The 17,078-nt window shown below is 39.6% G+C and overlaps 1 protein-coding gene across 1 annotated transcript; it reads right to left on the reverse strand.

Annotated features, from left to right (window-relative positions):
• Positions 1–2,030: 2,030 nt before the first annotated feature.
• LOC140740968 (uncharacterized) lies at positions 2,031–12,109 on the reverse strand. Its single transcript, XM_073070609.1, has 6 exons — positions 12,036–12,109; positions 7,540–7,833; positions 6,831–6,941; positions 6,254–6,297; positions 3,770–3,883; positions 2,031–2,230 (listed from the first exon to the last, which is right to left on the reverse strand). The coding sequence occupies exons 1-5, from the start codon at positions 12,106–12,108 to the stop codon at positions 3,776–3,778; spliced, it is 630 nt and encodes a 209-aa protein (XP_072926710.1). The 5' UTR covers position 12,109; the 3' UTR covers positions 2,031–2,230; positions 3,770–3,775.
• Between the last annotated feature and the right edge of the window lie 4,969 nt (positions 12,110–17,078).

Genomic DNA, 17,078 nt, shown 5'->3' on the forward strand with positions numbered 1-17,078 from the left:
GAGAGTTTTAGTTAATGGCCCTGTTTGGCCTAGCGTTTATTGTTTTGTTTGCCTTTTAACACAGTTCGCATTAAAGTTCTGTGAACTATTAACCCGCTTCCGTGTCTCTCACTCCGCACTTGAGCCATATCCGAACCTGGTGACCGTGGGATAGAGTGATGGAGTGTATGGAAGCGTAGGGAGGAAGGGTTAATCCAATTTGTTCATTGCGGATTCCTACAAAGACATATAATATCGGTCGAGTCAAACATGTCTTATTAAGATGGATTAAAGGATATATATTGAACGGTTAATGGGAGAAATCGCCATCATCTAAGAAAACGAAAACATGGGATTAATGCTGCTCTCTCGGCAGTGCAAAGCGACCTTTATTTAAGATGTTTAATGAAACGCATGTTGCGTGTAATGCATCCTCGGTGATTCCCCGAAGCAATTTAACGGAGATTTCGTCCTCTAATTCTGACTTGAAACAAAGTGAGAAGCAAAGTTTCAAAATCACGTTCAACGAATAAGATAGAGTTTATCGTTTATTGTATTGTTTGCTCCTAGTGAAGTGTTTCGAAATAGATTGTAACAGCACAAAGCGGTAGAATTGAGGGAGGCATTGTCACAACAGCGTAGCTATCAGAGATGTCGCCCTCTCTCAGGCCATCGCAGTAACCGAATTCAAGAAATTAATGAGAAAGATAAGAGTACAACGATATGCCAACTACGAACAAGATATAACTGTGCAGTTTTACTTGAAAGGAAATATCAAAACAATATTTAAAAGTGGAGAAATCGATTAGATTTAAAATGTGAAGTGAGCTAGGAGAAGGAAGTGAATGAATGATTCTCATAGGGAACTCTATTCCAGCCGGTATATCCAGCAGAACAGGTCTGAGCGGCCCATTCTGGTTTCCAAGAGTGTACGTTTCTATTATTTTTGCGAATTTCTCTGGATTATCGTAACTGTTTCAGGAATAGATTGTTGTTTGCCTTATCAGACAGAGGATTTATTTCTCTGTACCTTCTCCCCACCTTCCACAGCCCCTTACCTTATCAACCAACCACGTTGACCTGATGAGCAACGATAATGTATTATATAACAGGATGCTCACCCTGTTCTGTCACACATATATCTACTTGAACCGGAATTAATACGTCGATTTACTGACTACTGGCCAAATAAATGCTGGGCATATTTCAGACGTATTTTGATCTATTGGGCAGTTATTAATCGTTGAGGTGTTCAGAGCAAAGCGCCATACTCTTCAAGAGTACATCTCTAAATACATGATTCCACTAAATCTACTTTCCAACGTCCACGTTTTTCAGTCAAGTGTTATGATTTGTCTAAATCTAACTTCCTTTAATGTGACCACGTGCGTATCTCCTCTACTTCAATGTGGGCTGCGACAGGTACACAGGTTACAATGCATTTCTCTTGCCTTTTGGGTGCTCTGGGATATCTGTTCCTCCCATGTGATAGTGCACTTGTACTTTACAGCTAAACCTGAGCAGCAAGCCGTGAATGTATATGAAACAGAAGAGTACTGTTTTTGTTCTTATCATACGACATTTACTGATCAATATTGATGCACAGAGGTGTAATTGCAAGAATACGTTGCAATTTTTTCACACCTTCAAATCTATATTTCCCTCGGTTGAACGTTGACCTACTGAGCAAGAATAACTGTTCCGTAGAAGTTTTTTTTTACCCTGTAAACAAACGTTCTCTCGCTGGTGATAACGGATCTCTGATTTGTCTTCATCTTCCGAGGACTGTGGAGGGAGTATCCTGGAGATATTGTTGAACAGTGGGGAGGAGAATATGGTTGAACATATCAGACATTATCTTTTTGAATGACCAGGCAGAAGAGAGAGGTGGAATGGCTTAATTCCAATCCTATTCTTAAATGTCTTACTTTTATTTTTTTTGCAGTAATAATCTCCTCAAATAAATCAAAAGAACGAAAATGATTGCTTATCTTGTCAACATATACATATTATATCGATTAACAATCTTTGTCTGGATGCAAGAAATGAAACGAAGCAATGCCTCGGGACTGCACTCATTGACAGTCTATAACTCTAATCTGCAGTTGGATTCGCAGCTTCACGGTTTCTTTGATGTATTTATATCTTCGGACAATATATGTTGGTTTTGATGTTTGGACGCTGAGATGTTTTTAGAATCGGGAAGCATAAGAGCAACGTAAGTCAGTTTGTCAGCTCCATTTCTTTTAGTCTGTGAAAATATTTCAAAATTAGCGGTCAATCGAGAATCCGTTGAGTTGAACAAATTGAATCAGAAGTTCTAAAATACATTAGTGATGGACTCATAAGTTATCAATTTTAGATTTCTGCCATTTTACACAAAGCTTATATCAATTTTTTTCAACATTTCCCTTTTTGATTCATAGGGTATTTCAACTCCAAGAACCTGTAATGTCCCACAGGAAAAAAAATAATCGTTTATTTCCTTACTTGAAATGAATTTTAACAAAATCGAGTTGGGGGAATAGGTAACTCCGTGAAGAAGCAGTTATAGTAAAAAAATATTTCGCTAACTCAAAATACAAGTGCATTTTTGTGTTATATGTGCCTGGTTGCCGCAAACTGTTTAGACTATAGATCTTAAGGGTGTTTCCTCAGTCGCACCAGCAAACAGAACCCCAAATGCACACAGACTCCGCCATCAGTGGATACCACACAAATGACAAAATGAATGTTGGCACTTTGTTCATTCATGCCGAATGGTTACTCTTTTGTCACAGTTCGGTATTTTCATGAATAACCCCAATGTTCAGTTGGTTCATTTTTCCTCGGTTATTATCAGATATTCGTTTTAATTATAAAGCTGATAATGGACGTTGGAAAGGATGGCTATTCCCAGTTTTATGCTTTTTAGTGTTTCCTCGTTTGCAAATTACATATGAAATTAAATTCGTAAAAGCAAGGGAAAAAGATAGCCACGAGGGATTTTGTAGATGCTGGAAATCTTGAGAAATGCAAAAAAAAAAGCGGATGTAATTCATCAGGTAAGGCAGCATGTATCAAGGCAAATAAACTATCGACGTTTCTGTCCGAAGTGCTTTATCAGGATAGAAAATGAAAGGGTCAGAAGCTAGAATAAGAATGTGGGGAAAGAGTACAAGATAGCAGGTGATAGGAGACACCAGCTGAGTAAGAAGGCGTTTGGATGATGGGGGATGGAATGACGTACAAGCTGGCAGGTGTTGGTGAAAAAGGAAAATGGTGCAAGAAGGAATCTGATAGGAGGAGACAATGGACTCTGGTTGAAAATGAAGGAGGAGGGGCACCAGTGGAGGTGATGGGCAGTTGGGGAGAAGAGTTGAAAGTGAGCCAGAATTGGGAATAGAGAAAAAAGAGAATGGGAATGATGAAATATTTCAAAAGTTAGAGAGATCAATTTTCATGCCTTCACGTTGGAGTCCACCTGGACTGAAGAAAAAGGTGATGATATTTCGAGGACGTTCAGTTATAAATGCTAACAGTTTCATTTTCGGTGAAAGGGGGTGAGCTCTGGCACAGTCTCCATTTTGGTACAGTGCCAAAGGTCTGCTCAGGTTTGTAAACTGATCTTCATTTGGGATAATATTGGTCTTATATACTGACTTCCTCCCGCATTCCAAAGACAACGTTGAGAGTGCTAATTGGTCAGGTGGGTGTAATTCGGCGGTACGAAATAGTTGTGCCGGGCGGCTTTGTTACAATGCTAGATCTCAAAAGCAAGTTCATATTCCCGCTATTCTGACTGCTTTACCTGAGATTAGATAATGCGTACTTCTTGTTGTCGATTTTTGCGAAATCCTGTGCTCTCTCTCATATTTAGTGAATCATAGGCAGTGGCGTGCTCAACCGCTGCTTGTTCAGCCTTCTAGAAAGAAAAAAAAAACACTTTTAATACTGCTAACTGATATTAAGAAATGGGATTAATATGGAATATATGGATTTAGATTTAATCTAAATGTGGAGTTCGAGCCCCTTTAGCGGGACCCATCTATTCCACCAACCATGCACCTCTTCGCTGTCTTTAGCAGTCCTTCAAGGTTGTTAAGTCTGCAGCTACACGCCTCCTGCTTGCCATCGAGTTGTACAGAAGCGACGTTTTTACATTCATCCTCTGCTGCTTGTGGTGCTCTGAACAATTCAACATTTCCAACATTTTCAGTGTTTCTCTTGACGTCATCTTTTCCTTGGTAGGGTCCGAAGAGGTCCACCGTTGTGAACGGGAAAGGTGCAGCAGGTTCAATTCATTCGGGCGGTAAGTCACCCATTACTTGTTAGCACTTCCTCGCTTTTGCCTTCCTGCAGATAATGCAGGCATCGACAACTTTTTGGGCAATTTTCCTTCCCTTTATGACCCATTCTTTTCTTCTCATTTAGGGCAAGGTTCAGACCACTCCGTCATGGCTTTCAGTGACCATGAACTAAGTTTGTTTCGGAATATGTAACGATAGAAAAAGATTTAAAATAGTTGAAAAAACATTCTGACAGTGCACAAAAATATTGTCCGTATATCAGACAGGACTGGGATACCAAATCCATTTCAGGCTTAAAATCGTTATGTTCACTTTAGATTTCCAAACGACCAGTTAAAACCTTCCTATCAATCGGCGGGTTTCCCGGTTCTGACAATCTCTTTTGTTTCATTTATTTTGTAATATCCCTTACGTTCCTCCAAGTTCTGTGCATGCGCTTTGTCCGATCCGTTTCCCTTACGCAGCCCGTCAAATAATTTTAATGAGCAGATTTCCTCCCCCCGGTGCAGTTAGAACCTGTGACCCTTAAAACTGGCATTATTTAAGTTAAGAACTTAGAATAAATGGCAAGAACTGATGTATTTACGGAAAGAAGGCAGCAAATACGGGAGAGGCCTCTTACCCACTGTTGAGCTGAATGGTTTTGTTGGTGAATCCACTAAATTACGATCGAATTAAGTAGAGCAGTTGGACATGCCCGTTACAGTAGATCGTTAAAATAGCATTTTTTGGCTGAAACAATGACACAGCATTCCAGACCAATTAAGCAGCAGTAAAAATTTTATCTTCAATGTTCTAGCTTCAACTTGTATATTACTCGCATAAGCAGTCCTTCATTTCGAGAAGTGTTGCGAACGCTGATGGAAGTACTTACCGAGTTCTACTATAATTAAGCCAGTATTATATATGGAACTATGTTTTGGTGATGTGAAAAGTTGCTGCAGCTGCTATCGTTACCTAAAAGTAAAACTATGCGCTAAAATTGGAAAGGTGAGTACTGGAACACAAGAAGACGCTTCCAGTTGTAGACAGATGAGTATACAACCGATGAAGATTTAATATATGCTACCAGGAGAATCCAGGTGCGACAAATTTAATAACATTGAACTACTGGAAATCTGAAGGAAAACAGACAAATTAAACACACGGTAGATCAGGAAACTCGAGAGCAAAGAGAAACAGTTAACCTTTACGTTGCTTTCTGGGGGGTGGGCGTTCAATCTGAAGGGACAACCGTTTCTCCCTCCAAAGATGTCGTTTGAGGTTTTTAATATCTGGTTTGAATCCAAAATGGGAGATGGTAGAATTTTTATATGTCTCAGGCACTTCCTTTGAAATTGAGGATGACCGTCATTCAGCAGAGGCTTGTGGATTAGAAGGTGTCTTGTGGAGTTTCGTTTGGTTATCATTGTGCACCAGATACTACAAGGTCTTCTTCTATATTCGATTACATTGCAGGTTTTGACCGGCTTTGTGGGACTTTGCTGGGAATCGGGGTTAGAAACTGCACTTGACTTTCCAAAACAAGATATTGTTGAATTTTTAATGCTGCTTACTGTGCGTTCAAATGAAATGTAACATATATTGCGAAATGAGTCGTGCGTGTACTGTATTTTCTGATTGGTACTACACCGCGATTCTCGTAAACCGACATTTCACATCTAAAACGTCACAGTCTTAGATTTGTATTTAATTATTCGTCACACGAACTATGAGCAACAGCTTAACTTCCATTAGTTAATATTACCGTGCACCTTGATACAACCGGTAATGAACTGGTGTGGAATCTTCAAAGACGATATGAAACATATTCAACAGGAATATTCAAATACATCTTGGATGTATACTTCAAAATAAAGAGTTGTCAGAGAGAATCGTTTCATTCTTCCCGACTGCATTCCAAAATATTATGGAACAAAATCAATTGATAATATCTCTACTATGCGCATACGTGGCTCTGAAAGAAGACGAGCCAATTCACCTACCAGCTCTTCATCCTGAGATCCGTCCAAAGAACCTGTGTTAATCCCTTAAGAAAGATAAAATAAATTATTTGTTTTGTAAAAATTGGACATTATCCGTTTGATAACAATCGAATTCATTGTGTAAGAGGAACTGCTCAGGACACGGATATTTAAACTTAGACTAAAAAACTAAGTCTTAACGAAACTTAAGCAGTCTTAAACTTAGAGCGCTAACGAAGCTGTAAAGTGATAGTAGCATATCAGTGGCCGTACTACATTTAAATACTGTCGCTGAAATGGAAGTTAAGCTCAATGTTCTTTGCGCTTCAAAGTATGGATCTGCCATTGTGTTTCAAACAGTTGAAGAACTCCAAAGTCATTGAAAAGCATTTGTGAATCAGATGTGTAATACTGCGAGTGGACTGGTGAAACAGTTGAATTTAAGATCTATCTTCTATTGTAACCAATTATTATCACTGAAATCCGGCTTCGAAACTCGCGATCCATGTCGAATTATTTTCTGTTTTGAAGTTAAATGTCATTTACGCGTCCGTTTGAACTAATGGAGGTGACGTTTCTCAGATATCAGCGTTCTTACCGTGCGATCGCTTTAAGTTGACTTTCACAATAATTATTATCAGTGCTAAAATTGCCAATCCGTCCACTGTATATGCGAGAATCAATTTAAGATCAGCGCCTTGTGGATGAACTGTGGGAAAACAAGAAACTGTGAAGCATTTATTCATCTAAAAACAAATGCACACATGAGAATCAACAATGCAAAATATGTTATAGGCCCGTTAATAATCTCACCACAGACGATCGGAAAATATATCGTAAGATATGGAAATGTATATTCCCACATTTGCTATACCACTATGTGTTTTATAGTTTACGTTTAGCTTTGTCATATTTTTAGCAAATGTCCAGACGTTTGGTACCGTATAATTACTGCACGTATTCAATTTCGTAATTCCTCCTACACGATTTACACCGACGGGAATAACACATTAACTACTAAACACCTTCCACGTTTAATATTCCCTGTCAATTACTAATCTTCAAAATTAGTCTTTCTTCCGTGTTTGCGTAGCTGTTCAGTTACTGTCCTTAACAAGGTTACATTGACCCCACCACTATGACTTGTAAGCACTTCCGTCTTACATTGAGCGCAAAAGATTCTGAACATGCTGAACTCCAGAGTAACACAAAAAATCCTGGAAGAACTCAATCGTTCAGGCAAATCTAAAGTGTCGACGTTTACGGCCCAGATCCAATATCATGACTTCATCAAGACTACATCTTACCTTGCTCCTGTATGTAGCTGAAAACGGCAGGCGCCTTCAAGGAGACATGCAACACCAGGCAGGTGTAAATATCTTTTCCCCAAGTAGACTGCGTGACTTCTAATAAACTAGTAGCTTCGTACAAGTCATCCACGTTTTGCTTTGTCGTATTTTTTATTCCAGTGTGAATTTGCTTGTTATTTCTTTGCCAAACGATTTCTATTTTCTCCGGGTAGAAAGCAGCCGTTTTACAAAGGAGTTTTCGAGGTGATGAAAACCCTCCAATAGGAACAATTTCCAATGGAGTTGGAAGAGCTTGAGTAAAAACAAAGTTATATTGGCTATTTTCGATCCATTTCAATGCAAGTAAATTACTTTACCTCCCCACCAACTAACATGACATTCCAACTATCAAATTAGTTACCCGCCAGTACTAACCAGTATTTAATACATTCTTTCAATTTCATGTTCTGTTTATTGTTACTCAACCATATACACACACACCGCTAAGCGAAACATTGTTCTTTTGGGGCCAAGTTGCAAAATACAGTACAGTATATGTAGTCACACACAACACGTATAGCTACCATCCAGCACAGATAGTCACAAAATAGGCAAAATACAAACGTTTGTAAAACAGTCACCTTGGGAGATGGATGAAAGGAAGAGTTCAGAGAATACAGTGACGAAGAGTTCCCAAGTGAAGAAGACATTCTATTTTGAATGGTATTTGAGCTTTGTTACACAGTTCGGCTTGCGCGACCGTTAGCTTTGTAAAGTGGCTACAATTGGATTTTGATTATCGTATCAAGACTGAGGTACAAAACCCAAAATATCACAGATTTCTATAGTACAAATGCACATGGAGTTTAATATTCTGGTTTTTCAACTACTTAGGGAGTGTTCCAGGTCTTGGGATGAGCTTTCCAGTAATAAACATTCAGTAATGGAGCTTTCCCCGGAATGTGAACCATTCCCGCAACAGTTTCCCCGTATTGAATGTGGCAGATGATATCCTCCGTGAAACAACCAAGAACGCAAATGCAAATTGATATTAAGCGGATTGATTCCATAGTTCCATTCTTTCTAAACCCTGAATTCCTGCAGCAAAATAGTGGACAGTGACTTGGTGCTTCTATAGGATCTTTTTTGGAAATTGCGAGCCAAATTTTAAGGTTTTGTAAACGTGGACTGCTTCCACTACAGCTGTGGTCGGTGTCTAACATGGGAGATTCAACAGTTAGATTGCTTTATCTGCTTATCATAGCAGTTAGGATTTCGCTCTGTCTACAATAGCCATCCGGAGCTCACGGTTGCCTGACTCCACTTCCCACGCCTGTACCGACGTCAATGTTCTTAGACTTTTCAAATTCTAGGTGAAGGACAATTCTAAGGAGAAGAAAAATCGAAGGGCTTCTGCAGATACACTAAGCACAAAGGGATAGCGACAGATAAAATTGATCCATTTGAAGATCAACAGGTTCAACAATGCATGGAGCCGAAAGAGATGGGGCGGGAGGGCGGAATATCTTATCCATTTTCATTTGTATTTACACGGGAGACGTACACATCGACTATACAACTAAAGCAAACCAGAAGCAATGTCATGGCCCATATACAGATTACAGCCTTGAGGCAAATTAGGGCCCAGGACATGGCAAGGTGTCCCATCGGACCTCTTTGGAAGCTAAAGCAGAAAGTGAAAGGGCCCCTATAGAGGTACTCGTGGGTGAGGTGTCGGATAACTACGGTATAACTAATGTTTTAAGACCATATGACGATTGGATATAGGAGCCGAATTAGGCCATTTGGCCCAACAAGTTTGCTCTGCCATTTCATCACAGTTAATATTTTCCTTTCAGCCCAGATCTGCTTCCTTCTCCCCGTAGCTGTTCATGCCCTAACCAATCAAAAATCTATTACCTCTGTTTTAAATATCCATAATGACTTGGTCTCCATAGAGGCCTGTGTCAAAAAAAAAGTATCCCCTTCGTCTCATTTTAAAAGGATACCACTCTATTCTGTGGCAGAGTCCTCTGGTATTATATTCTCCCACCGTCGGAGACGTCCTCTCCACATCCACACTATCAAGTACCTTCATGTTTCAAAAGGTTTCAATGCGGTCGCCACTATTATTTTCTGAATTCTAGTTAAAATAGGCCCAGAGCCGTAAAACGCTCTCATATGACTAGCTATTTATCATTGACATATAAACTTAAAAGATTTGGTCACAACTCAGACCCTTGTGGAACACCATTAGTCACGGACAGCCAACAAGATTCCCATTCTTTGTCTCTTACCAACCAGTTACGGCTTTATCCACCCTAGAATCTTTCCTGCAATACTTTACGCTCGTATCTGGTTAAACAGCTTGGGCATGGTACCTTGTCAAAGGCCTTCTGAAAATCCAAGTACACAACAACCGATTCTACCTATCTTTATCTATCCTGCTTTTCAATCCTTCAAATAATTTAATCAGATTTGCCTGACGAGAGTTTCCCTTCAGGATATCATACTAAATATGGACTGTTTTATTATGTGCCTCCGAGTAACCTAAAACCTGATCCTTAATAACGGACTCCAACACTTTGTCAACCAATGAGGAAGACGGACTGGCCTGCAGTTTCGCTTTTCTGTCTCTCTGCCTTCTTGAAGAGTGGAGTGACATTTGCAATTTTCCAGTCTATCAGAACCATTCTAGAATCTGGTAATTCTCGACAATCTCACCAGCAACTTTTATCAGAATCCTGGGATGCACATCATCAGGTCTAGATGAATTACCTATCTTCAGACCTTTCAGTTTCCCAAGAACTAGCTCTGCAATTATGTTTCTAGTTTAGCTGTTGTTCAAGATAAACTCTCGGAGTAAGCCGGGATAATATAGACTAGTTGGTATTTTAGAAAAGTGGGCAATTTATTGGAAGATGTTCTAAAGAATGGGATATATAAATATTTGGATAGACTGGGCTTTATTGGGAATTGACAACATTGTTTTGTGCAAGGTAGGTTGTGCCTAACCAATCTTAATGAGCGTATCGAGCAGGTTACCATTGATGTTGATGAAGGATAACAGTGGATATGGTCAACATGGATTTTAGCAAGGTCTATGCAAAAACTCTGCATTGGGGTGGTTGGCTAATCAGGTACGACCGCTTGGCATTCAGGATGATGAAGTAAGTTGTATCTGGCGTTGGCTTAGCCGGAGAAGCCAGAGTATGGTAGCAGATAGTTGTTCTTTAAACGAAGGCCTTTGACTAGTGTTGTGTCACATAGGTATCAAAGCTCGACGCGAGTTCTGGACCAGGTGGCCCGAAAATAGCAGATAGAATGTAATGAAGGTAGTTGCAAGCTGATGTCCAACCCTAACAAAATTCACCTTTGTATGGTGAATGAAATATAAATTTTTCTAAATCTGCATGACAAAAGTTGGAATGACAATTTGCAGTGCATGCGACAAATTGTTAGTGATGTTCGAATGAATTCGTTTGGAGCTGGGTATTATTCCTCTCTACTTTTGATGCGGAAATGGAGCATTGTGCTGCTGCATACAGACACTTTGATACAGATTATGTAAGTTTTCATATTTTGAGGCTCATATTTCGGAAAGATTCTGCAATGGGGTGGTGGTCTGATCAGGCACGTTTGCTTGGCATTCAGGATGAAGAAATAAGTTGTCTCTAACGTTTGCTTCGCCGGAGAAGCCAGAGTATGGTAGCAGATATTTGTTCTTTGACGAGTGCTGTGTCACATGGGTATCAAAGCTCGCAGCGGGTTATGGACCAGGTGGGCTGAAAATGGCAGATAGAATTTAATGAAGGTAATTGCAAGCTGTTGTGCAACACTATCAAAATTCACCCTGATGTTGAGAGGTCTTTATTTCTCCCCATTTCGTATGGTGAATGAAATATAGATTTTGCTAATCCTGCATGACAAAAGTTGGAATGACAATTTGCAGTGCATGCAACAAATTGTTAGTGATGCTGGAATTAACACGTTTGAAGCTGGGTGTTATTCCTCTCTACTTTTGATGCGGATATGGAGCATTGTGCTGCTGCATACAGACATTTTGATATGGATTATATAAGTTTTCATATTTTGCGGCTCTATGATGACGAACCGAGTTATCCAACTCCAGCCATTCACATTAGTATGAATATTATTTCGACTTCTTTCTTACACAGCAATTCTAGTCTTGCTTGAAAAGTAATTCGTTGATGATCAGGGCTGATTAGCTGATGATCAGGGCTGGACTAACTGCAGTGGGATGGACTTTGGGGAAGTATGATACGATAAACAGAATTAACTCTATTATGCGCTTTAAAGGTGCTACGTAAAATGTGATTAATTCTTCTGATCTTTATAATTATGAACTTAGAACATCTGGACTTGGGTGTATTGAAAAGAGGGAAACAAATGTACTCTCGCCGTTTGTTTTATCAAATTGAAACATTTTATCCTCATTACTAAGTTTGATGTAAAATGCACAGACCTGAAAATCTCCAAACAACCACACTCACCGAACACAGAGAGCCTGGTGCCATTTCCTCTCCCGAGATATCGTTCTTGATACCTTGCTACACAGTAATACATTCCGGAGTCGGCGACTTTGATATTCCAGAGTACAAGTGAACCCCTTCCCCTTTCGAGAGTAAATTGTCTTGTGTCGTCCTTTTCTAACAATGTCTTCTCGCTGTCCTTCCACCAACGAACGTCAACAGTATCTTGCAATAGTGGAAATTTGCAGAACATGGTAACATTCGCACCTCGCAGGACGTCCAGGTCTCTAGGGAATTGAGATACTTCGCTTGCAGTTACTTTGACGGCTGCCGGAAAAATAAGCAAGAGTGTTAGTAACAGTTAAACACAATGAATTAACAAAAAAAAAAACTAAAGACGTAAGTCACTGGACATCTAAGAGCGAAAGACGAACGAATAGCTGAAACACTGTAACCAGATATGCTGCGGGCACCCAGGATTAAATATTCGAAAATAGAATATTCAGATCTGAAACAGCAGTTATAAATCAGCATACCTAGCCAAGTAATAGCCAGAAGTGCCATGTACGAAACCGTCAATTTCTCCGACATCTTGCAGAATCCTAATGGACCAACTCCTGCAATGCAAGTGGTGTTTGAAAGAATTTGCTGGAGGAAAAGGTCTCCGTGAGGAAATGTATTAATCATGTAAACATGACGTAGGATGACGCCACCGCAATGCAGAATAACGTGGTTCAGAGTTAAAATCTGCCTGGGCTGGGAGGAAAATAAGAACTCTTACAGTTCTAATTTTTTTGCATTGCCTACCTAGTACTTTCGTGATAATGCTGGAAATTTTGCCCCCTTGCTAAATTCAGGAATTATCCAATTGTTTATTGAGATATAAACTCAAATCCGTACTCTACGCATTTTGATGGTAAAGATGGAAATCCGCTTAGGAGTTGAAGAACGTCTAATAAGATAGGCGGACAAACTAATAACAACATTTCTTCATTCTAATCTACCTTTGCAGTTTTCTCCATTTCAATGATATACCTTCAGTGAAATAGCTCATTGCTGGTTTCTCCAGTAAAGCAGTTGCGCGTTTACGACCAGAAGATTTTAAGCCACGAAGGGTAGGGACAGGGTTACATAAATGAAAATATTTGTTTCTCTTGATAATTTCCTTTAGGTTTTGGTTATAACAGTTCGACTAATGAACTACTGATTAACGACTGGATTACAAACCAAAAAGGAAATGATGAACGCGACTGAATTGAACAGCAAATACATTCCCTCGGATGTCGTCACGCACACATCTCCGGCACAATATTGTTTTGGATTCTGAGAATTGGTGATTATTTCTTCAGCAATTTTCGTGTAATTTAAATGCTGAAGTTTCAGGAAACAAAAACATATAATGTGAAAACGTCACGAATTAATTCCAGTGACAGATTTCAGGCTTTTTTTTTCAAAGTAGACCCCATAATAATCAGGCAACACACACAAAATGCTGGTGGAACGCAGCAGGCCAGGCAGCATCTATAGGAAGAAGTACAGTCGACGTTTCGGGCCGAGACCCTTCGTCAGGACTAACTGAAATAAGAGATAGTAATAGATTAGAAAGTGGGAGAGGGAGGGGGAGCTCCGAAATGATAGGAGAAGACAGGAGGGGGAGGGATTAAGCTAAGTGCTGGAAAGTTGATTAGCAAAAGGGATACACAGCCGGAGAGGGAGAAGATCATGATCCTGACGATGTGTTGCTTGAATTTCCAGCATCTGCAGATTTCATCGTCTTTTCACCCATCATATTCAGGTTCCTTACTCGCTGCTGTGACCAGCTCGCACAAAGAGATCAGCGAAAAGCAGCGGCAAATCCTATCTGCGATAGAAATAGATTCAGGTTTAGGACGTTGATCACATAAAGAAAAGGCTTAGAGCTCAAACAGCATGTTATTCAGTTTAATGATGACAGAGATTCAAGAGGTACTGCGATAAATTCTATAAAGGGCGCATCGAGGAAGCCTCAAATGATTGATTGCAGTTCCGAGGATCCATTTTAAATCCAGTAAGCACGAGCAGTTGCGTTGCGGGAAATGCTGCTTTTTGAAATATCTCCTACATTTCCACAAAGTAAACGGCAGACAATAGGAAAGTCCATCGAGCGAAGAAAAACCTGGCAGGGCATAAATTGTTATCCATTTAGAAGAAAGACAATGCTGTATACTCAAACCCATTTTGGTTGGCGATGAAACAATGCTGAGCTTCCACGTGCTTCCTACGAACAGAGTTAAGATTCGCATTACCATGTCAAACGCCTCGGTATTTTGAGCAGTTAGGTTTCCGAATTTCCACGAAGCGATTGGGATGTTATGCTGTTTTCATGGGAGCTTTGTCACCATTATTAAATTGTATCTCCTGTCCTCTCAGATCTGAAATTATGTAGCTGCTTAGGACCTAAAGCTGTTCATAGGTAACACGTATTTTGTCTATTGGATCCCACAGGACGTAATTGAGGTCTGTTTGGTGAGGAATTTAGCCGGCGGAGGATATGGACATTGCGAATGTTATTTTGCTGTGGATCGGGAGGCTATTCTAATGAGAGACAGCTTAGTTTTACGTTACAGGCAATTTGTGATGCCGAATACCCATTCCATCACTCTCTGTGTAAAAAACTTACCTCTTACATCTCCTCTGTAGCTACTTCCAAACTCCGTAAAACTGTCCCCTCTCGTGCGATCCATTTCAGCCTCGGCAGAAAGCCTTTCGTTCTTTTTTAAGCATTTAATTTATTCTTTATTTATTCCAAATACTTGAATAAATGACAATCTCAGAAAAAAAATCAAGATGTTTTTAAATGTTAAGCAGAACTCTGTTTAGGCCAAATGATTGACAGTAAATCTAAATGTCTAATTTATGAGAGTTTAGCCGGGAGAGGATATGGACATTATTTTGTTGTGGATCTGGAGACTATTCTAATGAGAGACAGCTTAGTTTTACGTTACAGGCAATTTGTGATGCCGAATACAAACATCTGCCTGCGGCAGAAAACACAATTTCCAGAAGGTAAGTTTCCTGTCGAGATTTCTGACCTCATCTTCAGATATTCTTTTTTTCTCGACACATAAATTGTAAAGATGAGAGCACTCTGATTAGTTCCCCATTAACCGCTCTTTGTTCTCCATTAGTCCATTCTTTACGGTGTGTAAGAATGGAGCAGTAACTTGGACCGATTACTAAGCACTTAAAGACCGGTTGGCTGATAAAAATTGGCCTCGTTTGAGAATGGTTGGGATTGTCGTGGTAGATCTTAGGTAACAATTGAATAAGACTGTCGATACATTTTTAGTTTGAAATGCATTAGAGATAAGCCCTACATCACTATATTTTCAACAGCAGAAATTTGTTCAGTGTTAGTGGGACGGAAAAGCACAGGAAAGCATAAGACACTTTAGAAGCAAAGAAAACTTACAGCATAATGCACGTCCTTCACCCCACAAAGCTATGCCGAACATGTCCTTACCTTAGAAATTAACTAGGGTTACCCATAGCGCTCTATTTTTCTGAGCTCCATGTACCCATCCAGGAGTCTCTAAAAAGATCCTGTTGTAACTGTCTCCACCACTGTCGCCGTCAGCCCAATCTCGCACACATCACTGTCTGTGCAAAAAAAAATTACCTCTGACATCTCCTCTGCAGCTACTTCCCAAATACCGTAAAACTGTGCCCTCTCGTGCGAGCTATTTCCGCCTTGGCAGAAAGCCTTCCGTTCTTTTTTAAAACATTTAATTTATTGTTTATTTATTTCAAATGCTTGAATACATGACAATCGCAGAACAAAATCAAGATGTTTTTAAATGCGAAGCAGAGCTCTGGTTAGGCCAAAGGATTGACTGTAAATCTAAATTTCTAATTATTAGACAATTTTATACCCCGGACGAGATAATCCTTTATAAGATCTCGCCTTTAAATGCCTCTGCCTTCATTACAAACATATTCCGAAATGTTTTCAGCAAAGTTCTTTTAGGATAAACGTTTCAACTGAATGTTCATTATTCTTTAATGGATAATAGGGAGCTGAACTGGAGTTAGTTGACTGTAAAATTAAAGCTACTATTTGCTGCTACTGTGTGGAAGACATAGGAAACACTGAGCAAGCCACACAGCGTCTGCCGAGAGAAATAGTGTGAAAACTTCAAGTCGATAATTTTTCCCGAGGTCATGAAGAGAAATGATTTGCATTTTCCCCCTTTCAAAGAAGGTTCCCGATATTTTCTGCTTAATTTCCGATTGCACACATCTGCAATACTGTTTTGCATTAATTACCCTGCTTTCCAATTAATGATCTAACGATATTAGCCGAATACAAAGTGACATGACTTTACTTCCCATTTCATTCGAATCTTTACAAGTATCGTTGAAAGCCTCAGATAAAACGGCAGCTCTCGACATTGCAACTTCATGTAATGTTGTCTACCTGTTCCTTGTTCCCGACGAATCGCGAGTGCAATTCTATTCTCAGGTAGCGTATTAGTTCCCATAAACACAAGGTGCAAATGCGTTCTTGGTAAACTGATAGATGAATTAAAATTCTATTTCGAACATTTTTATAGAAAACTTGCAGAAGCTCGCATGCAAATATTCGTATTGGTGAATTATAACCAGGAAGTGAATATATATCTGTCTTGAGAGGATGTGAAACTTCATCGGACCTGAACAAGATCAGCTGGCCTTTCAAATGGGGCAGATAAAAAAGGAAAGGAAAACACAAGAATGCACTCACTTCTTTCGATGATAATTTAATTTCTTGGATTTATAATTCATGAATGTGGGTTTAGAAGTCCAGAAACACAATTCTGAGAAAAGAAGGAAAATTGAAGTATTAATTCTATTGATCTGTCTGTACATACTTACCCGATTTGCTGGATATTCGGTGCATTCCATATTTAATAGTCAGCACACTTTCTCTGCGGTGTTTTTGTGCTGACGGAGAGTGTGGAGGAGATGTTTTTTGCAATCCGAACGAACCCTAATGCTGGCGTATACAATGAAGAAATTCAGAATCTAATTGCACAAGGGCGTATT

This window comes from Hemitrygon akajei, chromosome 17, assembly GCF_048418815.1.
Source record: "Hemitrygon akajei chromosome 17, sHemAka1.3, whole genome shotgun sequence".
NCBI classification, from domain to species: Eukaryota; Metazoa; Chordata; class Chondrichthyes; order Myliobatiformes; family Dasyatidae; genus Hemitrygon; species Hemitrygon akajei.

Excerpts from the sequence above, each read along its gene's own strand:
- LOC140740968 (XM_073070609.1), bottom strand. The coding sequence starts at position 12,108 with ATGTATTACTGTGTAGCAAGGTATCAAGAACGATATCTCGGGAGAGGA. Across the intron at positions 7,834-12,035 it reads CACCAGGCTCTCTGTGTTCG|CTCTTCCAACTCCATTGGAA; the intron begins GTGAGTGTGGTT and ends TTTTTACTCAAG. Across the intron at positions 6,942-7,539 it reads CAGCTACATACAGGAGCAAG|TTCATCCACAAGGCGCTGAT; the intron begins GTAAGATGTAGT and ends GTTTTCCCACAG.